The 24,033-nt window shown below is 41.5% G+C and overlaps 1 protein-coding gene across 4 annotated transcripts in view; it reads left to right on the top strand.

Annotated features, from left to right (window-relative positions):
- Positions 1-24,033, top strand: part of FBLN2 (fibulin 2) — a 118,144-nt gene that overhangs the window by 34,576 nt on the left and 59,535 nt on the right. For all 4 annotated transcript variants that reach the window (XM_064454300.1, XM_064454299.1, XM_064454301.1 and 1 more), the window contains exon 2: positions 613-2,075. In XM_064454300.1, the coding sequence (XP_064310370.1) occupies positions 698-2,075 (1,378 nt within the window). In that variant the 5' untranslated portion in view covers positions 613-697. The remainder of the gene's footprint in view (positions 1-612; positions 2,076-24,033) is intronic.

Here is a 24,033-nt window from a genome sequence, read left to right as displayed (position 1 = left end):
GAAGTTCTGTTTTGGCACTGCTGGGGAAAAAAAAACCCCAACTTTTAATGCTGAAGACTGAAGTGCAAAAGATTGCTAGGTGGGGGTAGGAGGCAGAAAAAAACTCCTCTTATTTTGAGTTAACATGTGTACAGACAAATTCTCACGTCTCAAGGCTAAGTTTTGTCTAAGAAAGATCTTTAAGATTTGGGTCTTTGTAATTAAAACATAAAGAATAATTATCTTAAACTTACATCTGCAGAGGAAGAACTGTGTATTTACTTATGTCTGCCAAAAAATGTTTCTCATTTTATCTAGAAAGATTAACAAAAAGCCATTGAAGTATAAAGGCCTCCTTTTTATTGAAATATATATACATTTTGTGAACAGATTCAAAACAGAACAGTCACAACTTTTTTTTTGTTCTCCTCCTTCTTTCTTTTTCAAAATGGGGGGGAAGGGGGAAGCATACAACTCCAAACTTAGTGCCTACAATGCTTGGAAGACATTATGATTAATTTCGTACTTAGCTTTCCAGATGTTGGATTTTGTCCCAACTTTTAAAGACCTCTAATGTTTAACAGGATATGTGCTGAGTATAGTCTTTAACAGAGTTTTCTTTCATAACTCTAGGATCTATGAGAAAAGGTAACTTGGAAAAACACTGCAGATTCGGAGCTGAATCTACAGCCTTCTAGGAAAAAAAAAATAAAATTAAATGTGCAAGTTTGGACTGGAGCTATATTTCTTTGGGAAGACTATGGATAGGTACCAGAGCTGGCAGCAGAGCTGTTTGAATGCCATCCTCCTTGTGCTGCTGGGGACCAGCATTTCCCATGCACAGAGGGACTGCACGGGTGTGGAGTGCCAGCCCCTGGACAACTGCGTTGAGGACGTGCTGGAGCCTGGCGAGTGCTGTGCCACATGTCTGCAGCACGGCTGCACATGTGAAGGCTACCAGTACTACGACTGTGTCAACGTGGGCTTTATCAATGGCAAAGTACCCGAAGGGCAGTCTTACTTTGTGGACTTTGGAAGCACTGAGTGCTCATGCCCCAAGGGAGGAGGCAAGATCAGCTGCCAGTTCATGCTATGCCCAGAGCTGCCCCCAAACTGCATTGATGCGGTGGTGCCAGCTGATGGGTGTCCTCAGTGCGGGAGAATAGGTTGCCTCCATGAGGGCCAGAAGTATGTAGCAGGGCACACCTTCCACATGCCCCCCTGCAAGGTTTGCCATTGCCCAAATGCTGGTGGTGAGCTGATGTGCTACCAGCTTCCAGACTGTAACACATTTGCCTTAAACACGGCAAGTCCAATAGATGCTGAAGATAGCGAACCAGAGAGGCACTACGATGATCCATACAGCTACGACCAGGAGGCACCAGAAGGAGACAACACCCAGGTGGAGTCTCCAAAAAAATACAGGAGTTACTCATCCCACCTAGAGCAAGAGAGCATCAGTCAAGAGCAAAGCGAGGATTATGACTACCTACCAGCCAGCATTGCTCCTTCAGCTTTGGCTCCAGCTGATCAATACACTGAGGAAACAGCTGCGCCACTCACCACACCAGTGCCTAAGGTCCCCTCTGAAGTTCGCAGTGCCACAGAAAGAAGTGAGCGGAAGAGGGTGCCCCGCACCACTGCAGCATCCCTCCAGCAAGTGACACATAAGGATGCACCAGCAACCACCAGTGGTCCTCCAGGGCACACAACAGCCACCACTGAGACACCCAAGCACCTGGAGGAATTGGAGAGGAGACCAAAGGGGAAGCAAGGGGACAAAGAGAAGAATGAGCAAGAAAGAGTCCCCCACTCTAAAATGAAAAAGCATGCCAGAAAAGAAGACCCAGGGAACAGCATGTATCTAGACTTGAAAGTGAATTTAACAGAGCCCAGTTGGTCAAAATCTTCCCGTGAAACACATGAGGGAAATGCTTTCCCCAAGGTAAAGTTCAGTGCAACAACCTCTCCTCCTGTTGCTCTGAAGGAAGACCATAGTCAGTCATCCCAAAAGCAGTCACAGACGCTTTATCGTTACCATCCCGAGGAAGACGGGGACCCCAACTCTATTCACGCTAACCCCAGATTACCGGAAGGTAAGAACTACTTCCAGTATAGATGTCTAGAGAAATTTTATTCATAATAACATCAGTGCATATCCACTGTTTGTTGCTTCTTACTGCTCCACGTGGTTATGAAATCAAGCAAACCTCCAGTTTCCTTCTTTCATCTCTTTCAGAAGATGTCTTACATTTCATTTGACATTATAGATACCATTTCATTATTGCCTACCTCGCTTCGATTTTGCAGACTGTGGATGGTGTTTTGCTGGTGTTCTAACTATTTCAGATGATGATTTTTTAAACCCTGACCTTTTCCTTCCATTACTTGCTTTTAATTTCTAATGTGATGTTAGAGAAACGTCTTACTCCACACAAAAGGATTTCATTAGTTATCTTCTTGGATCCCTCAGTTACCAACTGAATGTAATCACATTTGTAGCTTTTGTCTTTTGCTGGGAAGTGAAACAGTTGTGCTTCTACTATGAAAATATTTATAGCACTTGTTGTAATATTTATCCTATGGTTGAAAGGCTGTCCACGCTCATTAGCACAAGAACTTGATAGATACACTCAAATACCCCTGAGTACTAGTAGGGAGAGAAAGGACTGCCTCTTGCTTTGTGTTTTTTGGGAGCTGGAAGTTTATGATGTTTATGATCAACTGTGGCAAGTGAATGTATTTCCTCTCTGCCTCTGGATTCCTCTTGACATCTGCAGTGAATGATGATTATATGCTTTATGCAGCCCTCGTTACTGTAATGAATGCAAACTTCATCGCTATAAATTAGCACATATACAGCTCATATTTCCAATTCATTTTTCATCAAATCAAGAGTAATATCTCCTTTTTCAAGTTGTGGCACAAAATGTTCTCATGAGACTCAGATGTATAATACTTGCAGTCTGAGTAGAGAATAGTGATTACTCCCTAGAGAGTGATATTTCTTCCTGGGTTATCTAGGTAGCCCTTAAACATCTTGAGCTGCCTAGTCCATCTACTCAAGAACTTTAAGGGAGATAGGAGGATAGAAGATTTGGAGCTGAGACTCTAGGTCCCAACACAAACAGCAACACATGACCAAACAAAAGTGGTACGAGGTCCATTGAATGGAGGTGGTAGCCTTTTTCTTCCACTTACGTTTTTATTGTAAATGTTGACCTTAAAATTAGTGATAGCAGCTATAATCTGAGTCAGACCTTGACTTCTTGATTTCACCAAAACAATGCTTTAGAAACCAGTCTTACCTGAAGAACCTCAGTGCATAGTAGGAGTACACCAGGCAGCAGCATGTGAATGCAATGTCTTGAAATGCAAAAACATTAGCTGAGCACACATACCATCCAGAGGGATGCCATTAGGAAGTGTAGACTTTCAAAAGTGATTTAGTAGGTACCTAATGTGCTCCAAGCCTTACCTCTATGCTACCTACTTTCTCTTCATGTATGCTTGTTGCATTTCACCTGTAGCTCCTTTTGTTATGTGGAAAATGAATCAAACGGGTGACTGGCTGATGATCCTAAGAGAGCAGTGAACTGATTCCAGCCTTCCAGTTTGTGTAACCTGAGTAAGAGGATCTGCCCATAACACCTTCATCTGCTCTGTGCAAATGCAAGTGGCAAAAAGCATCTGCCTACGTGGTGCACTGAGTTAATCTGTAGTCAGATTTTATGCTATTTAGTATTACCATGCAGCTTAAGCACAAAGCTCTTCCCTTATATTTGTTGCAGCCTACCACAAAATCTGATTTGAGTTGTGCATCAAGGCTGTGCATAATAAATGAATCTGAGTTAGGATTAATACACAATAACCTGTTTTCTGATGTAATTTAAAAACAATCTATTTAAAATTAAAATGCCTTTTTTTTTCTTTCAAAAAGGAAAGATGGGTGGACCATCCTGAAATTTTCACAGTGACAGGGTTTAAGAAAGCCAATTGGGGTGAAAGTGTTTAGCAGCGGAATGAACTGCTACATTTTAGAGTCTCCTTGGATGATTTCCAATCTCTGATTCCTGGGAACTGCTTGGCTGAGACAGGTCTGGTTGGGGTTTGGATTAGGTCAGGTTGCCTGTTGGATAGGAGCAAAAAGTGCTGGATGTCATGTCAGGCATGAGCTGCCTAGCCTACAGAAGCAGGCCTGGAAATGACTGGATGCCATTTTTGCCTTAGCTGATATACATATATATTTTTATAACATTTCCTTTAAATATTATAGAAGTAGAAATGAAAATAAAGAGCCCTTGGAAGCACAACACTCTCTGGCTGTAGATGATGCAGCTCTGAGGCTGCTGGTTCTCTGGCCCATGGAGTTGCTGCACATCCTGAGAGTGAGCACTAGTGTCATTGCACCACATGCATCACCCCACAGCTGCTGGCAAGTGGGGCCTGGCCAGGCAGCCCCTGCCCCCGGTCTGCTTCACCATTCCCATTAGGAACAGTTGCTGGAAGCAGGTCTGTACAGGCTGTAAAGGAACTACAGAACCTTCTCCAAAAATCAGGAATCTCCCTTGACATGGCTAGCACCAGTGCTATGCTTAGGGACTGCTGATTTTCACTTGTTCAGTTTTAATTGATGTGGTTGTAACTCATGTGAGTAGATCCACATGTTTCAAGTAATAAAACACATACATCTTCTGTCTCTTTGGTAATTCCTGAGCCAGTAAGAGAGATATTAGTCAGACTTGAAAGAAAAATTAATTTTGCCTTCAGATATAAAATGAAAACATAAATTTTGTACGGGTATTTCTAACTATAAAATGGCATAAACTACCAGACTTGCCAAATAACTTCTCTTCTCCCTCCAGGAATCATCAGCATGATGTAAACTGTATCAATCCCCTATGTTTTGAAACCTGCGAGGCTGTTTCACTGCTTCCTAATAAGGCTGCCACTCTCACAGCACAGTAGTGCCGCACCTCTGGGTGCAGTTGGGCTTTTGCTCAGAGGCTACACATGGGTGGCCCCAAGACAGTGTTCAGGTCCTGTCTATCTCTTTGAGGTGCGATGTGGGCCAGGCCTCATGCAGGCAGTCGCTCATGTCCCAAAACAAGTAGGTGCTCCTGGGCCACTGTCCGCATGCTTCCCTGCCCATGGTCTCCCAGAAGCAGCAAGTGCAGATTTTGTTCGATCAGCTCTCAGCAGGGTGCAGTGGGGTGCAGATGCCATTGCTCACAGCTCAGGGAGGGTGTTTTGGCCACCGTGAATGCTGTGTAATTGCAGAGGTTCACAGTGCGCAGGGAAGATGCATGCAGCCCAAGGGGCTGGAAGTGGCTGTGCCTTCCCAGTAGTGGCTGCCTCAGAAAGGAGGCCTGGATTAGGAGATTGTTTGGGGTTTTTGCACTTAATTTAATTTTCCTTTTTATTTCTCATTGGACTGTGTATGGAAATGGATTTTCTTTATTTTGGGTTTTTCCTTCCTTGAAATCTTCAATACAGTTGCTGACTTTTCATATTAATTGCTTTTTTCTGGAAACATACATTTATTCAGTTTTCTGAGTCACTGAGAGATACATTTTTGTGGCTGTAGGGGCATTCTAGATTTTTTTTTTTAGTCTTTTTGTTTCTCCAGAGTTTAGAAAAGTATAGTAGGCTTAACAGAAACATTCGCTGCCACTAAAAATTCAGCCCAAGTTAGCTGGCTATTGCATTTGTTCTTCCTATTAGCTGTATCCTGGAACCAGAAGGCAGCTGTGGTTGGATCCCTGATACCTTTGGTTAAAAACTTGGGTTCATTACTTATATTTTATGTATCTCACTTTGGTTTTATATGTAGCTGAGTTTTCATCTCCCAAATCTCTAATGGATCATACATAATCTAATGGTGAAAACAACATGGAGTACTTTGGTGATCTAGAAAGGATAATTTTGTGTTTTGATTCTGCTTTTTTGCTTCATTTTTTTCATCTGTGTTTCAGTATAACTCTTTGAGGCTGGCATGTGTTGCTTGCCTTCTCGTTGACATGTGGGTTGGTCCCCAGAAGAGGTGCCATCCCTGGTGAGGCTGCTCTGGGGTATGTGCTGAGCTTTGCCCAGCCCGGGGGTGGAAATATCTCTGCCTCTAAAAAGCTGCTGTTAGACACAAGCATATACAATGAGATGTAATATTGCACTGTATTGTGCATCAGCTAGCTAAGATGATCTGTTTAGTGTCTTCGCTCATGGACTCCAGTCAATTGCCATTTGTTTTGGGAATTTTTTACCTTCTCCTTTTTTGGCTGCTCTGAGCTTTTCTAGACCAGCTGATTTGCAGTTTAACTGGGTGCTGTGTGAGGCCAGGCCCTCACTGGTGTCTCTCTGGGGCAGCAGCAGCACTCGTAGCCCACAGGGAGGATGTGGGTGCTGCTGTCATCACAGAAATGGGCCCTATTGCAAACCCACTGGTAAAATGGTGACTTTGGGGAGCTGGTTTCTCCATTTGCAAGGTGGGAAGCGCAGCACCAGCTCTGCAGGGCTGCGTGAGCCCAGTGGATGCTTTCCTGCCTCTGAAGGGGACGTCTGCTGCTGCTCAGGGGTTTCTGCCACCCTGCATTGTGTGCCAGCCTGTAGCACTCCCTGCTGTGGAAACATTTCTTTTACTCCATGTGTGAGTGCACAAGTCATAGATCCTGAATATAGACTAAGAGCAACTTTCTTCAGAAACATACAGACCTATTGAAGTTTCTATGGCAAATGCTAATTACTCCATTCCTAAAGGAACTGTAAGTGTAAAGTAGAGGTAATTGCTCAGCTAAGAAAGTGTAAATTAAGTACTTTCACAAAGTAAAGGGATGAGATTGATTGAGACTATTCTTTTTATACAGTCTTTTCCCAAACATTGATCTTACCCTGTCACTTACTGCAAGAGCAGCAGAGGGAGTTTTAATGTCTGTATTTCCTACTACCTCATCCTAAAGAGGGAGAGTTGAAGAAAACATCTTTAAAGATCTTACTGTCAAGTTTTGTTATATTTTCCCGCTTTTTTCCATTTCCCTGTGCTCTGCCAGTAGAGTGCTGTTTCTTAGATAAATGTAACTCAGGTAGTCTTGTTGTGAATGCTTTATGATTTGCATTCTAGTTTTGGCAGGCTGAATAGCAATTTGTGTCTAGCTGGAACCACTGCGTTTCAGAATGGAGGTTTTTTCCACTTAAAAAATCACCAGTTGTGGATGAGTTTATCATGGTCATTTTAAGAGATACTTGCTCTCCAACTGAAGTAAATTGCACCAAGTAAATATTTGCAAGCCGAGATCAGTGAATATGAGAATGGCACTTATTGCATGTAAATCCTGATCAGGTAGGAGGTACTGGGAGGCTCTTGTGTAACTTCTAAGGCTGTAGTTGAGATTTCAACCATCCCATCTACTGCACGTTTGCTGATATTGAGGCTCAAGGAGAAAGATGACCTTCAGTTTCTGAACTGAGGACAAATACGAAATGAGATCCATAAAACAGACCTGCAGTGAGAGTTTCCAAGGCATTCCCTGATCACACTGACCCTTCATCCCTCCTACTGCCAACATAAAATGCATTGGAGGTAGGAGAAGGCTGTGGATGGTCCTTCAGAAACACGAATTATATTTGTGATTACTTTGGGTGTTTTTGGTATCAGGTGAAGTGTTCTTTCACATTTACTTGAATTACCTTGGGCTTAATCTTATGTTGTCTACTTAGTCCCAGTTCTCTCTGCAACAGGAAGAGATCAGCTTTGAGCCCTCAAACTAGGATAACTGAGGAACAAAAAAAACCTCAGGAGAGTGGGGTGCAGGGAGGAAAAGCCTCCGGGCCAGCAAGTGTGAATCAGAACGAATTACAGCCCCAGGTGACAGCATTCAGTACTCTTCTTGGTAGTTAAAATACTGAGAGAGTAAGATTATAGAGGAAGATAGCGTTAATGGGTATATGGCAGGCTGAGATACAGAAAGAGGAAGACTAAAATACTATAAAATTAAGAAGTGTTTTAAGAGAGAGACGCAAAATGGATCTATCTGTTCTGCCACAAATGACATTCATACCTTACTAGGTAGCCAGATGCTAGTTTAGGAGGAAAAAGAAGAATGCAGCCATCTCCTAATTAAAAACAAAACACCCCCATGTATGGTATGTGGGGGGCTGATCCTCTCATGGCTTCTAGTGCACAATCTCTTCCTAGACCCCTGCCCTTGCTCACCTCAATGCTGTGAGCCCATGGCCAGGGGCTGCCACCCCCTCCTCATCCAGCTCCACTGGCCCAGCTGGTGGCAAAGCCGTGAGCAGCTCATGCAGGGACCTCTCTCGGACTAGCTGGCAGGTCTGGGTTGCTGGGCCACTGCCAACCAGCCCTTCTGGCAGTGGACCTGTCATTTCAAGTTTGTGCTTGAGCAGGGCATTGCAGGATGAAGCATGGCTAGGTCTGCCCCCCTGCACACAAGGTTTGGAAGGAAACCTGCCTGAGGTACAATAGTCACCACAGTCGTGTTTCCCTGCCTTTTTAGTAATCTTCTTTCCGATACCTAAAAGCATAAGTAGGGGCTGAGATTGGCCAGCAAGGAAACCACTTGTGCTGGGATGGGCCCTCTTGGCACTTTCTGTTTTAACAAGACCAGTAATTTCAAGTGTATGTGCACTAAACACTGTTTGTGGCATGAATTTGTGAGCAAAGGGTGCAAGGAAAACCAGAGTCTGCCCCAATCACATGGAGGAATGTATTCAGAGTAATTGTTTGCAGACTCTGAAATAAACAGTAGCCAATAGTATCAAGTCTCCAGGCCCTGGACTGCCAGACGTGGCCTGGCTTTGATTCCAAAGCTCTTGCTTTCAGTGGATGCAGCATTAGGCCTGTATCAAGTGTTTTAAGTAGTTCCACTTGAGGAATCTGAGCATGGATTGGAAGGGCTGATCAAGCCTGCCAGCCTAGGCATGTAGGCAGCAGCTGAATTTTGAGTATCCAGACTTACCCTACCCAGGAGAATACTTCTGGGGTCAGTGTTGATGGTTTAGTGTTTGTGTCTAGATGATCTCTCTGGGCATGTTGCTGCGTGACTGCTGCTTGCCTATTTGTGTTCTGGGTACTGCTGTGGGTCAGACCACTACTGCTGTTTTTCCAGCTGGCTGGGCTTCAATATGCCTCTCAAAGCTGTGGGCTCTGAATTTGGAGTATTATTCTTTCTTTGCAAGAATCCCCCTGGTGCGCTCAAGACCTCCTCACTGCAGACTTTCTTCTATTCATCATGTGCATCTCCTTGCAAAAATGGAGATACTAACCAAAGGTCATAAGCTCCTGATCAGCAATACTTTTGTGTCAGGCTTTTATAGTACTGTTTGTAATACTCTCATAGAGTATTACAAGTAGTAGCTGTATATTGAACCAGGAGCTCATGACCTTTAGTTAGTGAAAATAGTTTAGAGGATCTTTTCTTAAAGATGTGAAGAGCTGTGAAGTGGTGCAAGCACAAGCCTGGTATGCAGAATGCAAAGTTTCAGCACCATGCTTTACTAAAAACTGCCTGCATAACCTGTGATAGTCAGATATATGCAGATTTTTAAGAGCCTAAACAGCTTACAGAAATGCTCAGGCCTTGAGGTCTTTTCTTTCTAAACCCCAGTACCTGCCAATCTCATAATTAGAAGTGTTTGAGAAGGCTCTCTGTCTTCCTGAGTTACCCATAAAATGAAGAAAAGCTCACTTCAGTGTGATCTTATGGATAAGGCTATGAATCACTGGGGACCATGGCAAGCAGACACAATGTGCAGTACCAGGTGGGAGAAACATGTATGTTCCTTCAGATCTTGCTAGTCTTGCCTTCATTAAACACACTCTCAAGAGTAAGGTCTTTTTTCCCAGCATCTGGTGCAATGATGTGGTGTAGTCAGATTTCCTATCCACTGATAGTGCATTTTATACATTGAGTTCGTTTTGCACAAGGACTGTTATTCATGAAGTTGGCTCGAGTGGTTTTTTTAAAGGAAATTAATTGTGTTAAGTGTTGGCACCAAGGGGAGGTGCAAAGAATGTTTCAAGAAAAGGTGAAACAGGATGAGACGTTCAAGACTGGCTGGGGAATGTATATTGGCAGTATCCAAGGTTTCTCATCCTGCCCTGGAGGAGCAAGGCACTGCTGATGCTGGCACAAGCCCAAAAGACAGTGTCTGCATCGGACAGGTTTTCTGCAGTGACACTGAACACAGACTAGGGTTTTCACATATCCTTAACTTCATGGGATTTAGTTACCGAGATAATTTAAAACTTATATGTTGAAATAATAAATTCAACTGGAGTTGAGTGCCTAACCTATGATGCATCAGAATATTTTTGGAAACCCATCCTGTGTACCTATTTTGCAGAGGTAGACAGCATCATTTGTGAAAAGTTAGCTTCATCCATGGTTTGCGGCAAGAATATTTGATCTCAGTTCTGAAATTAAAACATGCTGGAGACAAACTATTTAAATAAAACGTGAGTTTTCTTGTACAAATTAATTAACCACTTGAAAAGACAAGGCTGTTGGGCCTACTAGGTTTCTCAAGGGGACTGCATTTGCTGGTTATTTATAGTATGTATCTAAGAGTATTTTTTTGTATGTGTATTTGATACTTCTTCAGAAACAGAATTTAAATGAGACTTCTTTGCTTTAGCGTTTGTAGTATTCTAATCGATCACTGAGGAATTAAAAATGACCCTGAATATAGCTCCTTGTTAGAGAAAGGCAAATATAAGTAGTAATTTCTGATCCAAATTTTGCAAGACAATAACCTTTTGAACAGTTTCAAACATGTAGGCCAAATAAATGTAGCTTTCTAGCATATGCTTACTCATGAAAGGATTTGTAATTTCATTACCCTGGGCCTCACAGCAAGCAATATCTCTTACCTCTTTAGGGATTCTTAGGTAACAAGCCAGCAGTAATCAGAATTTTATAAAGATCCCTTTATGTGTGATCAGGTTTTATGTTTTATTGACTATTCCCAGTCTGTCTGTTCTGTGCCTGGGATGACCAATTCTCTTCCAAAGCCACCAAAAAGTCCTAAACTGCCATCCCAAAACACTGGTGGTGTTGGCGCTAATCTGAAGTCCGAGAGAGGGATAGGGGAAAAAAGTCATTGTGCTGTCTTTAGGACCAGCAATCCTCCACTGCACATCTTCCCCTTTCCTGCTTTGCCTGGGGGCCAGGGAGCTGCAATGCACCCCTGGAACCACTTATCTTTGCTGTGACACTATGCGTGGAGTGGCTGTGACTCACTAAGCACGCTGCAGTGAATGAATTTGTAAGCAGCAGCATTACAGAGCCTCTAGGTCTGCAACTGTTCACTGTCTGGTGTAATTACTGGGTTTTACTCATCACAGGCATGCACTGATGGTGATGGAATACCTAATTAGGTGGTAGCAGTTGCTAATGTGGGTGCTCTGGGGTGTTACAGGAAGGCAGCCACTCCATGCAGACAGCCTGGGGAGCACCGGGTCTCGTGCTAATGGGGGTGCATGGGCAGCATGCTGAGGCTACGCATGCACAGCTGCCTTCCCTACAGCCTGGTCATACTGCGTGCAGCTCTGGCTGCAACTGATTCGACCCCATCATACACCAAAAAAGGACCAATTTAGAAAACCACACAGAACAATAGTCCCTTCTCCCTTGTTGTTATGAGTGCTGGTTGCTTTTGTGTTGCTGTTGCGAACTGTAGGGATGCTGATTGCATTCAGAAAGGCTCAGAGTTGTCTGACCATAGCTTTGAATTACCAAGTACTAAAAGAAATGTTTATGCCTCCAACAACTTTGGGCTTAAAACCTGTTAACAGTATAAACAATTGCATGAAAGGGGAGGATTTGCATCAGTAACTTTTAAAAGATATTATGAAAGTTGATGCTCTTGTGAACTGTTGCTCTGCGTATAATGTACATCTTAAAAATAACGAAAATCATCAAACGAAACCTCATAGCCTTACTGTTACTATTCATAAGGCAAGTTATTGCTTACATCTCCAGTTACTGGTACTGGAGAAGTAATAGGCTTGTATACAGTCTTATACACCCTTCCACTAAGGTTATTTGAATTATTTGAATTGGGCAGATGAGTATGTCTCAAGGATAAGTAAGGTAAGTGCTTAGGATAAGCTTTATTTTGTATGAGGTCACTATGTAGAGATTTTATTTCAAGAAGAAGAATTTGCATCTTCTCTCCTGTGTTAGCCATCTGTGGTACACCTTTACCTTCCCTGCCTTTTTTGGCTGTCACTGGACCTCTTCTTGGATTTCCCCCCTCCTCATTTGCTGCATATCTCCTCTTCCCCTTCCCATAGCCCCCAAGGAGCCAATTTTTGTGGCTTTGCAATTAAGGAAATTTTTCCTTTCAGCTGAGGTCAGCACTCTGGAGCAAGCTGATAGCTGTAGGCTGGAGGTGGAGTGGCAGCCCCTGTTTGCTGCAATGGCTGTGGGTGGCTGCAGCCCAGTGTAGGGTCTTTGTGGCCCAGCACAGGGACTTTGCAGCCTGGTGTCAGCCACCAGACACTGGAGACCAGTACAGGAACTCCTCTGGGAGTGCTGCAGAAAAGAAATAGAGGAAGATGTGCCTCCAGTGGTGTCAGGGAAGTCAACAGGTTACCAAAACCCAAATAAACTGAAAATGCAAGTAAGTGCTCAGTAGGGGATCAATAGTAAGTACTGCCAAAAAGGGATAGAAGAGTACCAGATGGGGAAAAAATGGCATTTGCCATGGATATCATACATAATCCAGGAAATTTTAAGCCAATTTTATGCAATATATACTGGTCTTAGTATGTCACCAAGATGCTTTTGGTGTGGGGTTTTTTTTTTTTTGAGTAATAAGCTCAATAGCACTGTGTGAGGACTACAGTCTGGCACTGAGCTGTAATAGCATTCACCTTCTCCTTATGTTCATTGTGAACAACAACATCAGCTGTGCTTGGAGCAGGGGAGCTGGAGTTTGACTGGAGCTGGCTCATATGCAGGGAACAGAATTGAAAAGAAAATGAATGAGCTCTTGCAACAAGAACATCTGGCTATACTTCAGTTTCCTTTTCTTCTCACCTCTCACTATTTATACGTTAGTTTCTGTCTGGGTTTCGAAAAATATTGTATGTGCTACTTACTGGAATAATTTTCTGAGTACAAGTTAAATTGATTAATATTACAGAGTTATACATCTTGTATGAAGCATCAGAAGTGCTTCTTGTATTTGTATTCTGATTGAGATGTCCTACAGGGACTTTGGAAGCAGTCTTATTTAGCTGTCAGTGGTTTGTAACATAAAATTTATTATACTTAATACCAAACCTACTTTGTGCCGATAACACATGGCACACGCAAAAGAAATTCCAGAAACACAAACCTTGCTTCAGTGGGAACAGAATTTCCTGAAAATCAAATGCTGAAATGAAAAGCATGTAATCTCCAGCTAGCTTAGTGGCGAAAGCAGATAGCCTTATGTGCCTGATGCAGGCATTGTGTTTTGGGAGGATGGGTTTTGTAGACAACGCCTGTTGAAACTTGTCTAGTTCCTTACTGAAAACATATCTTTTTAATGAAAATGGAGCTTACTGTATGTAATGGTCATTTCTTATGACTCTCTCCATAAGGTTAAAGAGCTCTTCTGCATTGAACAGGCAGAATAGGAAACTTTCAGCTAGTTTAACAATGTTTAAGGAGTCTTTTTTTTAAAAAAATGATAATTCTGAGAAATCACTAGAATGAGGACTTTTAGATAAGAGTATTAAGTCAATCCATTATCTGCTTGGTGGCATGGAAAGACTTACACCCACCCAAAAACGGCCAAATGCTGTCATTATTTGGCTACCAAGCTTTCAGCTGATGGCTCTCTCTAAAGCTCAAGTAGACCCAATTGTAGTTCTTCAGCTACCTCTATAAAACATCTTGTTTATGGCCTATAAGCAGCTGAAGATTAATATAGTTCTCCCTCTTATCCAAGAATTATTCCTCTGCAATATGCATTAATTTTCCTTGTGTTGGAATTGCCTTGCATGAAACTACTAGTAGTTCTCATTTCCAGATTCAAAACTACAGTATTCTAGCCAAATGATTTTGTAAGAGATTTACTCTGAGGAACTGTTTCCATTGAAGATAACATACACTTAAGTAATGTCTCGTGTAATAATGATAAAATTTGTACTTTCTGGTTCTGGATCAAAGTTAGTAAGCACTGCCTTAACTCATGGCATTCAAATACAACAGTAAACACTGGAGATGACGAGGTTTTACATTAGATGGTTATGTAAATGTTTAATTTCAATCAGCTTGGACTGACTGCAGTCACAAGCAAATCTTTAAGTGAGGTGGGAGATCAATATGGAGACTTTCCAAAATCCTGTGCACTGGTCTCAGAATTTTCGATTGTTGTGTTAAACTAATGAATGTGCTTTACTTATGTTCTTGAAGTACAGACTTGCTTGGCCTATGGCCCTAGGAAGCAATTTTCCTGGTAGTGTCTGCACTCTTTCTCCTTTGTGCTTGTCCCCAAGGTCAAGAGGAGCAGGTTTGTATTGTGGCATGACTGGGAATCCGTTGTGGGACAGGCAGGGACTTTCACTGCCTTGATATTAGGTGAAACTAACCAATTTAGATTAAAAAAAAAAAAGAGCTATACTACTGGTTTTCTTATTCTTGATGAATTTAACAAAGCAGTTAAAATGAGTAGGAGCTTTTGGGGTCAACCAGTTACATTTGCTTTTCAGTGTCAATGATTTGGTGTGCTGAAAAATTCTGCAATGTGGCAGGGAGGCCAGCTTAGGCTTACTATTTATGGTCACACTCTTGTACTAAGGTTAAATGAATTTAACATTTTGGGGCTGAAACTAAGCATCCTTTAGCTTTCAGTCCTGAGTCCCCATTATCACTTTGGTGAGTACCCACCTTGCAGAATGCCAGTGCAGTCTGGCACAGCAAGCAGCTCTTGTGTAAGGTTAATTCAAAGGTGGAACGCTTCATCAGCACGGCAGTTTATCTGCACTCCTTTAAACTACGGGATCTGACCTTTTTAAGTTAATATTGAAGTCCCATTTTGGTATGTTTAACAGCTTTACACAATCTTGAAATCTGACCCTGGTATTTCAGAGAGATCGCTCACTGTTATTCAGCTTTTAAACGGAGTCAGTAATATTTCTTGAAAAAAGGCCCTGAAGGTCAAATCCTGTCCTGTCAATGCCATATTAACCCTGTTGATTTCAGTAAGGTATACATTCATTTTAGCCATATTGCTTCCTCCTGTATTACTTTAACATGGTAAATTACTCTAAAGGGCAACTGTTAAATATTAGAAATTCTAAAAATTAAATCTATCTTTGGGAAATAGCTCCTTACATCTCACATGAATGTACAACCGTGGTCTCGCTTTACAAGGCTTTCTTTGCAGTCACAAAAATCCTATTTTTTTTATGTTACACTTTTTGGTCAGACTCAGATTCTTCTCCCAGATCCTTACAGTTATTTTATGGTAAACGGATACCTCATAAAATGTACAATCCTTATACAAATACATTATTATAGCCTTATTATAGTCTTTTTGTTTGTAAATCCCAAAACTGAGTGTCTGGGTAATGGATGCTATGGAGATGAAATTGATAGCACTGACTGAATCTACAGCATGACACAGTGCTGAGTGTCACAAATGAGCCCCTATTCCCATGACAGGCAGGACAGGACTTGATGCCTACTGACCTGGCATCACAAACCACATTCCTTTAGAAAAAAAGAGCTGGTGTTGATAGATGAATATGCTTCCCCTATCCATGCCCATTTAATAGAACTGAGCTTCACACTACTCTTCCAAATGTGACACACAAAAGCCCAGATCCACTCAGGGAGTTAATCATGAACCTGATCATAAATATCTGGATTATGGTTAGTTTTGTAGATTAATATAGCTCTATCTTTCAGATATTACAGAGAGACCAATTAATTATTTTGCCATTCTATAAACCCAGAGTAATTGCACTATCTCCTAAACATATTAGTATGAAAATTGTCCTTTTGTACTGCCTTTATACTAGGTCAGAGTACTGCTGTTCTTGGAGCAAATCTTGGAGCAAATCTTGGCTTACTTTGGTGCAATTGCAACACAAGTAGGCCCTGGTACTATCAAAGAAATCTTCAGAGGACTTTCATATTTTCTATTCTTTAATGGTAAGAAACAAATGTAAATATATATATATATATAAATATGCTGCAAGATTAAGGAATCAGTCCGTTTCCTGGAAGGCCAGAGGACCACACTGCTGAAAAGGTGATTGATTCTATTCTCAAAGATGAACTACAAAGGTTTTCTAAACCTGACTTGTTTGTTTTGGCTGGCTGTTTGCTGCCACCTTGCTGAGATTTTTCTTTTGCTGCTTGAATCTGCTCCAGACTTCAGAACCTGGAAACTGCCAAAGCTGATGACAAATAAGAAGGAGCAAGTGTTGGTGCAGTGCAAGGAGAATGCAAGTAGGCATGGGTGTTAAGAGGACCGATATTTCTGGCATCATAGCCCAGGGCACACACAGGGCAACACATACCCATGGTACTATCTGTGCATTCTCCCAAGAATGGAAAGCAGACTGTCTGCTTTCATAACCTGTCTCCTTCTCTCTGCTGCTCTGGTAGTGTTAGTGGTGGAGTGCAGGTTTGTTCAGCAGTGCCTCTCATGCGACAGAAAAGGTGAAGTTCAGGCTTTATGCCCTGTCTTGATCTAATCAGGAGAAGATGCTGCATGTGGGCTCCTGCAGACCAGTTTCAGGGCTTCTGTGTGCATGCAGCTGGTGGAGAGTAAGGAGACAGCTGTACCTGCATGCACAGATGTGCAGGCTGAGCTATAGTGTAGAATTTGTAGTTGATGTTCATTACAGAAGTTACATGCAGAGAGCATGCAGGATGAATGTGTAAATACAGCCAACGGTTATGTACAGATTGCGTGTAACTCTGTTGGGTATCAAACGCCTGAAAAACGGTGCAAAGTAACTTCCAGCTGTGTGCTGGGGAGCTAACATAAGCCTTTATCTTGTTTGCCCTCTTCTTATTCCCTGGTATTAAGACTTGGCTACTAACTCTCAAACTGCTGAGTAGCTTTTAACTACTTCTGGATACTTAAAAAAACCCACCTCAGTCTGACATTAAAATACTTCCTAACATGTTCTCTGAATCAGTCTGTAAAGGAAGGGAGAGTTCAGTTCTGCAGTAGTGATGGCCATAGATACAATTTGTGCAACTGAAAATACAAGTTTTGTAAGCAGGAGTTTATAAGTGGCAAAATTACTCCACAGGTTTGCATAGTGCTGTAAGAATGCTTGCTAGCTCAATGTAAAGACTTAGCATATAAACAGGTGGAAGCTTTATGCATGTCCCTTAAAAATGTAGTGCTGCAGAGCACCCCATGGGTTTGGTAGCTGGAGGTCAAGCCGTACTCCAAGGTATCTCTAGTGAAACAGGGAGCCTTTGCTTGGGTAACTCAGCTGAGCCCCAAGGCTCAGAAATTCCTCAAAGTAATGCAAAGTAGGTCCTGATTTGCAAAACCAACACAACACAGCAAATACATTTCTGACTGTAGCTCGAGAACAAGAATACGTAGACAGACTTCACTTGGTTTTGCATTGAACTGCAACATTTCCTGCAACTCAGATTTGCCTGGCTTTTTCTTCTGTAACTGCCAGTTATGCAGATTGATTAATTTGACAAATTTCTTTCTGCCTTTTGTAGCAACTCATGGTCAGAACAAGGAAGAGTAAAAATATAATATGTGGTAAAGTTGCTCATCAAGTGTTGTGCTACACATGCGTGTAAAGGAGACTAATGAACGCTTTCCAGCATGGAAATGTATGCCTTGGACATCACCTACAAAATTAAGGAGTGCCAAATACTACAACATGTTTCAAATAATCTAATATTTGAGGTTATTTGTAAGGTTCCACCTCCCAGAGTCATGTGGCTGCCCAAAAGCATCACCTTTCATTTAAAAGATGTTAAAAAAAAAAAAAAAAGTAGGAGAGGCACACAGTCTTCCTTAAAGAGAAAAACTAAATCTCAAGTGTTTAAAAACAAACAAATAAAACCCACCCCACCTTGTAGATGGAAATGATTCAGACATGTACACGTTGCTGCTCAGCCCCTGTTGCAGTCCTTCCCCAGCATCAAGGTCTGTGGGCAGTGTAGGGTGTGGTAACAGGGGCCATGGTGGGGTGGCTGTGAGCCTGGCAGGAGCTGTTGTTCTGAGCACCGCTCCTTGTGTGCACCTGAAGTATGTTCATGAGAAAGTCACTGCAGCAAGGTGGAATCAAAGAGGACCCAGGCAAATTCGGAGCATGAGAGCCATTTCTCTTGCTGGGACCCAGAGAAATCACTAAAGAGGGAAAATCATACATTGCTGAAATTTTCAGCAAGGGAAGGGGGATTAGCAGACAGGTATGTCCTACTTTGTCACACACTATGAGCTCTTAGAGGAGTGGGTGATGGGGCGGTCTTGGTATATTTTCTACTTTACTTTCAGCCTGGAGGTGGCTAAATAGAGGTGGTTTAAAATAGTATCGTAGTTGCCATAGATACTTGTCTAAATTGAAAATAGGGGTTTGGACCAAGCTTTTAGTCTGTCTGCCAAAGCAAAACTTGGACCTGAGTGATGAAACCTGAGTGGGTTTGAGGAGTCATGCCGAATCTTGCGGTGCCACAGTCAGTGACTCAGCCACGCCACAGAGGATGTGGATGTGTTTGATGTCACTGAGCAGCTCCAGCAAGGGTTCACATGGGCCTGGAGACTCTGGGAAGGGAAAAATCCTTCATGCTTCAAACGTTTTCCTCCTTTTTTTGCCCCAGGAGGTCTGTAGAGCTTGGAAAAATTCCATGGAATGCTGCTTTCCTGGGACTGGGTTTGATTTTTATTTTTTTAAATGTTACTGTGCAACAAAGCAGCAGCAAATTTAAAGTAGTTCAGCTGGATAAAAGCATCCTATTAAGGTAAATTCAGTTTATTTGTCCCACGAATGTATGGCAAATGTGTGTCTGATTACATATAAGCAATTAAGCCTTTCATCTTTTTTCAGTGAAAAAGAGTCTGCAAATCAAGTGGAAAATGTTCTGGTGAAATGTATGAAGGTCTTTTCAAGGATTTGGTTATCATACATGAGCCCCATTTCAGGGGATTGGAATGTTTTGCCTGGTCCTGCTTTGTGGGTGGCATTGGATATATTGGGACACTTTCAGCTGACACTGGAAAACCCTCACGTCGAGATGAGAATCTGTCATTCTGCCTTTGGAGATTTCTAGTTTCATCTGTCCATTTTTAGACAGGGAGGGCAAATAAGTACTGATCTGGTGAAGATGATGGAGATTCACAGAATACATCAGTTGAGTCTGGCCTGAAAAGTACATACTTAACATTGTGCCATATTTCCTCTCCAATTTCTTGCGCAGTAGGTGGTAGAGAATTAGTGCTTAATTACTTGCAGGCTGTGGACAACAACCAGCCCCCTTAAACTGTTTACATTTCTGGATAAGGCTGGAGCTGGATGTACTTTGTGGTTCAGTCTTTCTCAAAATCTATGGAGGACTTTATAGGACTTGTTTATCTTTTATACCATATACCGGCATAAATGTTTGTTCCCAAAGAGCTTTTATCTATTAAAAAAACACCCCATTCATCCATGTCTATATCATATTATGTATGATAAATCTAATTTATACCATTCAACTTCCCAGCTTGTGAAAAGGCACAGTCTGTCATTCAAGAAGCTTCTGCAATTGTGGGAGTTCATAACTGAGCAGAAAATCAGATCCAAGTCTTAAAGGTGGAGCTGAAGTTCCTCGCTTGCTTGGATACAAGGAATTACATCTAGCAAACATCACTTGAATAAAACATTAATTTCCCATTAAAAACACTATGTTGCTCTGATAATTGTTCCTGTTTTGCGTAATCCTCATTTCCTGCATATCTCTGGTGACTCATCATAGCAGAGAACTCATCCATTCTGCTTTGCAGATGCTCTCAAGCTGTCTATTCCCAATCTGACTCAGCTTCTTTATCATCATCTTCTCTCATTGCTGTTGTGCTGTGAAAATATATGCCTCCCTAAGGACTTCATTCTCCTTCCAGCTTAAAAATGACTGGCACTGCTGTCTATACTTTTAAATTTAACTCAAGTTATAAGAAAGTTGAAGGTTAAAAATTCACGTTTGATGTTTTCAGGTTGTCACAAGTCTTGAATCTGCAGCTGAGAAGCCCAGATTGCAAAAATGTATGCCTCAGTTCTCATCTCTATCTATAATGGGAACATTTTTTCCTTCCTTGCAGATTTTCTGTGAGTGGTTTGCCATTGTAATAAATTCCCAATGTGATCTGTGCATCCTGTAACTTCAATTAAACCTTACTTCAAGGGTTTAAAAGAGATGGGTGATACATGGGTCTGTATGGAGTTGTGAGCGTGTCAGCTATCACCTTTGTAACAAGGTTTTAGATTCTGTTACTAAAGTTTATAGGTAAATATAAAGTTTTAAGAAAGGTATTTGGTTGATTGTGTACTAAGTACCAAAACCACAGGATTCAAAGAAATCCTTGTTGAATATATGGCTTAGAGGCTACAATACTCTGAAGTGTTATACACCTCCATGCAGTATGTTTTAGCACATTTAAATTCAGAGCCCTCAGAGCTGTGGTACAGCTACAGGCAAGTCTCGTATGATGTTTGTATTGCTAGTGCAACATGTTTGTCAGCTTTGGGGTGTACAGCAGGACCTTTTATGACTCTCACTTTGCAATTTGGGCTAAGGGAACGGAAGGTGCAGGTGTCATAAGGCTATAACTCCTGTTAGAAATACCTGGCTGGATAAGGAGTTAAGACTTAATCTCTGCAGTTAGTTTAAGGCTACAGTAAATTTGATCCTGAAGCAACACCAAGAGTTTCTTCCAGGAGTCCTGTGGGTGATGGGGATGTGTATAAAGAGGAAGTGAAGGCCTCCTGGACGGATGAGTCTTTCCTTCTTCTCTCAGTATTTCCTCTGGATATTGGTCTGGGTTAGTGGTCAGGAGGTTCATTGTCCAACTCATTAGTAGCATTGAGTTGTACAGGTAAGCTTTCTTTTCCCTTTTTAAGTCGCCCTCATCCTCCTATGAGCAAAATGGAACCTGATACATTGCAATGAATAAATAATTTGTTATGCTTTTCTAGGGCTTTCATTACTTCAGTTCTGATGCACTCTGAATTGACACTGCCATTGTATCTTCTTGTCACTGTGCTGCAAGATGTACATACAATTCATGATAGCAGATCATCTTTACTTTTAATTGAATTTTCCACTCTTGTTATTATTGGCAGTTATTTAAGCTTCTTAGATCATATTTAGGTATAGGTTTTCTTTCCATACTGAAAACAGGTTCTAGTATTAAAAGTTGCACATTCACAATAGCTTTCACTCAGTGACTGATGATAGAGAGAGGAGTTTTGGAATAGTGCCAAGCTTCATATGGTTCTTTAGATATATCTGTTGTTTGAGGTGGTTATCTCATCTGTCAGTCTGTTAAGATTACATAAAGTTTTAAAATTATCGCCTCTTTGTATGGCCAAAAAATTATTCAGTCCTCTTGCATATTGTATTACCTCAAGCTCTTCATATTTATTACACATGGAATCAAGAAATTAAAAGTCTGAGGCTTGCAAAGATTTATTTAGTAGCATTTAATAGCTATCTGTTTGCTAGCAATTTGGTTCAACATAATGAGAAATTTATTTTTTGAATTGTCTTTTAATAAGCAGATAAGCAGGTTTCTCTATCACTCTAAAACTTCGGGTTGTCACTTCAGGGCTGTGATTTTACAAATGGAAATTGTTATCTCTTGGATAGGTACCAGGCTGTTGTGGTAATTTCTGCTGGGTTTAATTGAGCTTGATTTTAAATACCCCCGATAGCTTAAAGAAGACTAAAAATCTTTTTTACTTTAGAGATACTTCTTTTACTGTATATTTGATACTTGGTGGAATTGGTACAGCCAGAATGAACCCCTACATGATTCCCAACTCTGTGAATATCTATATGCTATTTTTGTCATTGTTTTTGCCACTTGCAGAAACAGTCATGTAAGAAAATTTAAGAATATCTTTACTTTTGAAGGGGTTACATTTATTGTAATGAATTTAAACTTGTTAATCACCAGATCTGTACTTATGACTTGAGCAGCAGACTCTATGGTCAAAGAAAGCCTCTTGCACAGCAGAACTCCAGTGTAGTGCAAACCCATCTGGTCTTGCAGCGTTAGCAGTGAAACGTCACCATGTCACGATCAAAAAGAGCACTTGAAGGTGTGTGGGGAGAGAAATATAAAGTAAGTAAATACAATGCTGCTTTGCTAATTCACATGAAAGTTTCATGGCTGCACTGCATCTGTGCCCAGTAAAGAAGGGTTTACACAGGGTTGGCTCCAGTGATGGGCAGGGTTGACTGCCCTGGGCTTCTTCCAGGCTGAGAGAAGTTTGATACAAAATCCTACCACAGGGAGGAGAGGAGAAGATGGCTTGAGACATTGTAAAACCTGTCTTTGGAAGGGCCAAGGCAGACAGAGATATTTCCTATGTGATAAGGATTTCTGCGACTGAAACAGAGAATGAACAACATGGCGTGTCTGTGTGGAAAATAAAAATAGTTTTAGTTAACTAATGTACTAGCTGTGATTTAAATTAATGCTGCTGAAACAGTTCATATATGCAGCTGAAGTTTTCTGAAAGAAAGGGAGCTGAACTGAATTGCAAGCGGTGAATTCAGCACCTGGGGCCTTGGTGCCTGAGCCTGCTAAACAGTAAATCAGTGTTGGGTGCTTGCAGGTTCTGCTGCAGATCCAGAGTATCATCTCCATTCTGGCCAAACCAGTTCAGTTCAACCACTTCTTTTGTCAGAACTTGGAATCAGCTGTGGGAGAGGGGATTGCAAAGTCTAGCAAAGCTGGTTTTCCTCTTGCTGTCTCTAAATTTAAGAAAATGTGTCTGTGTGTGAGAAGGTGTGGATCTACCAGTTTTAAAATGATCAAAGTCTATTTTGCGCTTAAGTATGGTGTTAGTTGTCCTAAACACTGGTTGTGCAAGCTGAGTCTTAGGATGGCAGATATTTCAAAAAATACTTCAGAGAGGATTTTTGTGTGTCTGCAGTGAGGTCCTGCCTGGCATTAAGCTGGTCCTCTGTGGGGCACTGCAGCTGGGCTGCCTCTCTCTGTCTGGGCCAGCCAGCCTCACAGTGTTTCCAGGAGTTTGATATCTTTGATATCGCTATGTTCCTGTCAACTTAAACTGGAAGTCTGGCTAACAACTTAAAAATGTATGAGATTGGAAATTGTTATAGAGATACATAATGTGTGGTTCTGTGAGGCATTTCTTTTTGACATGAGGTATGAAAGTGAAAAAGCCAAAAGAGCAGAGGAGAATCTGCGTGCTTTTCCGGTGTGGTCCTGTAACAACATTTAGGGTTTTTCTTTTCCTTTTTCTAATCAGAAATTTAAAATTAAAATTCACTGCTGAAGCCTGTAGGTGACTTGTAGGCTGAGGGAGCGATGAGTAACTAGACCTGTGCAGGGCTATGTGGATTGCTTGCACTTTAGCATGGCCAAATATAAGGTCATTCACCCAGGCTCTTTGGTCAGGAAAGAAAAAGAAGATGCTAACACTGTCTTCTTACAGACTGGCAGAGCAAACAGCTTTGCATCATACAGGACATAAAGCTGCCATAAGGCTTACAGAATAGAGATTGGAGTGATTGAAGATATACTCAGCATACCTACTTCAGTTGTCATTACAGTTCATGGCTGGTCTTCCTGTGAACAATTAATGTATACAAAATTACTTACCTTTGGGTACTGTGTTGTGATAACCAGCATCAATGCTTACAGGTAAAAAGTCCACTTCTGTCATTTGCAATTTGAAAAAAATATGAAAAAAATGAAAAATAAAACAAAGGAGTATTGTGTCAGGGTGATAGAAATAGGTAAGTAATTGCCGCTTCATCTCCCATGTTTTACAGACACGGGTATACTTGGTACTCCAAATTCTCAGATATTTTTAAAAAAACA

Source organism: Phalacrocorax carbo, chromosome 6 (assembly GCF_963921805.1).
Source record: "Phalacrocorax carbo chromosome 6, bPhaCar2.1, whole genome shotgun sequence".
Taxonomy (NCBI): domain Eukaryota; kingdom Metazoa; phylum Chordata; class Aves; order Suliformes; family Phalacrocoracidae; genus Phalacrocorax; species Phalacrocorax carbo.
Note: the sequence above shows the minus strand (reverse complement) of the source record. Positions and strands in the feature narration are given on the sequence as shown.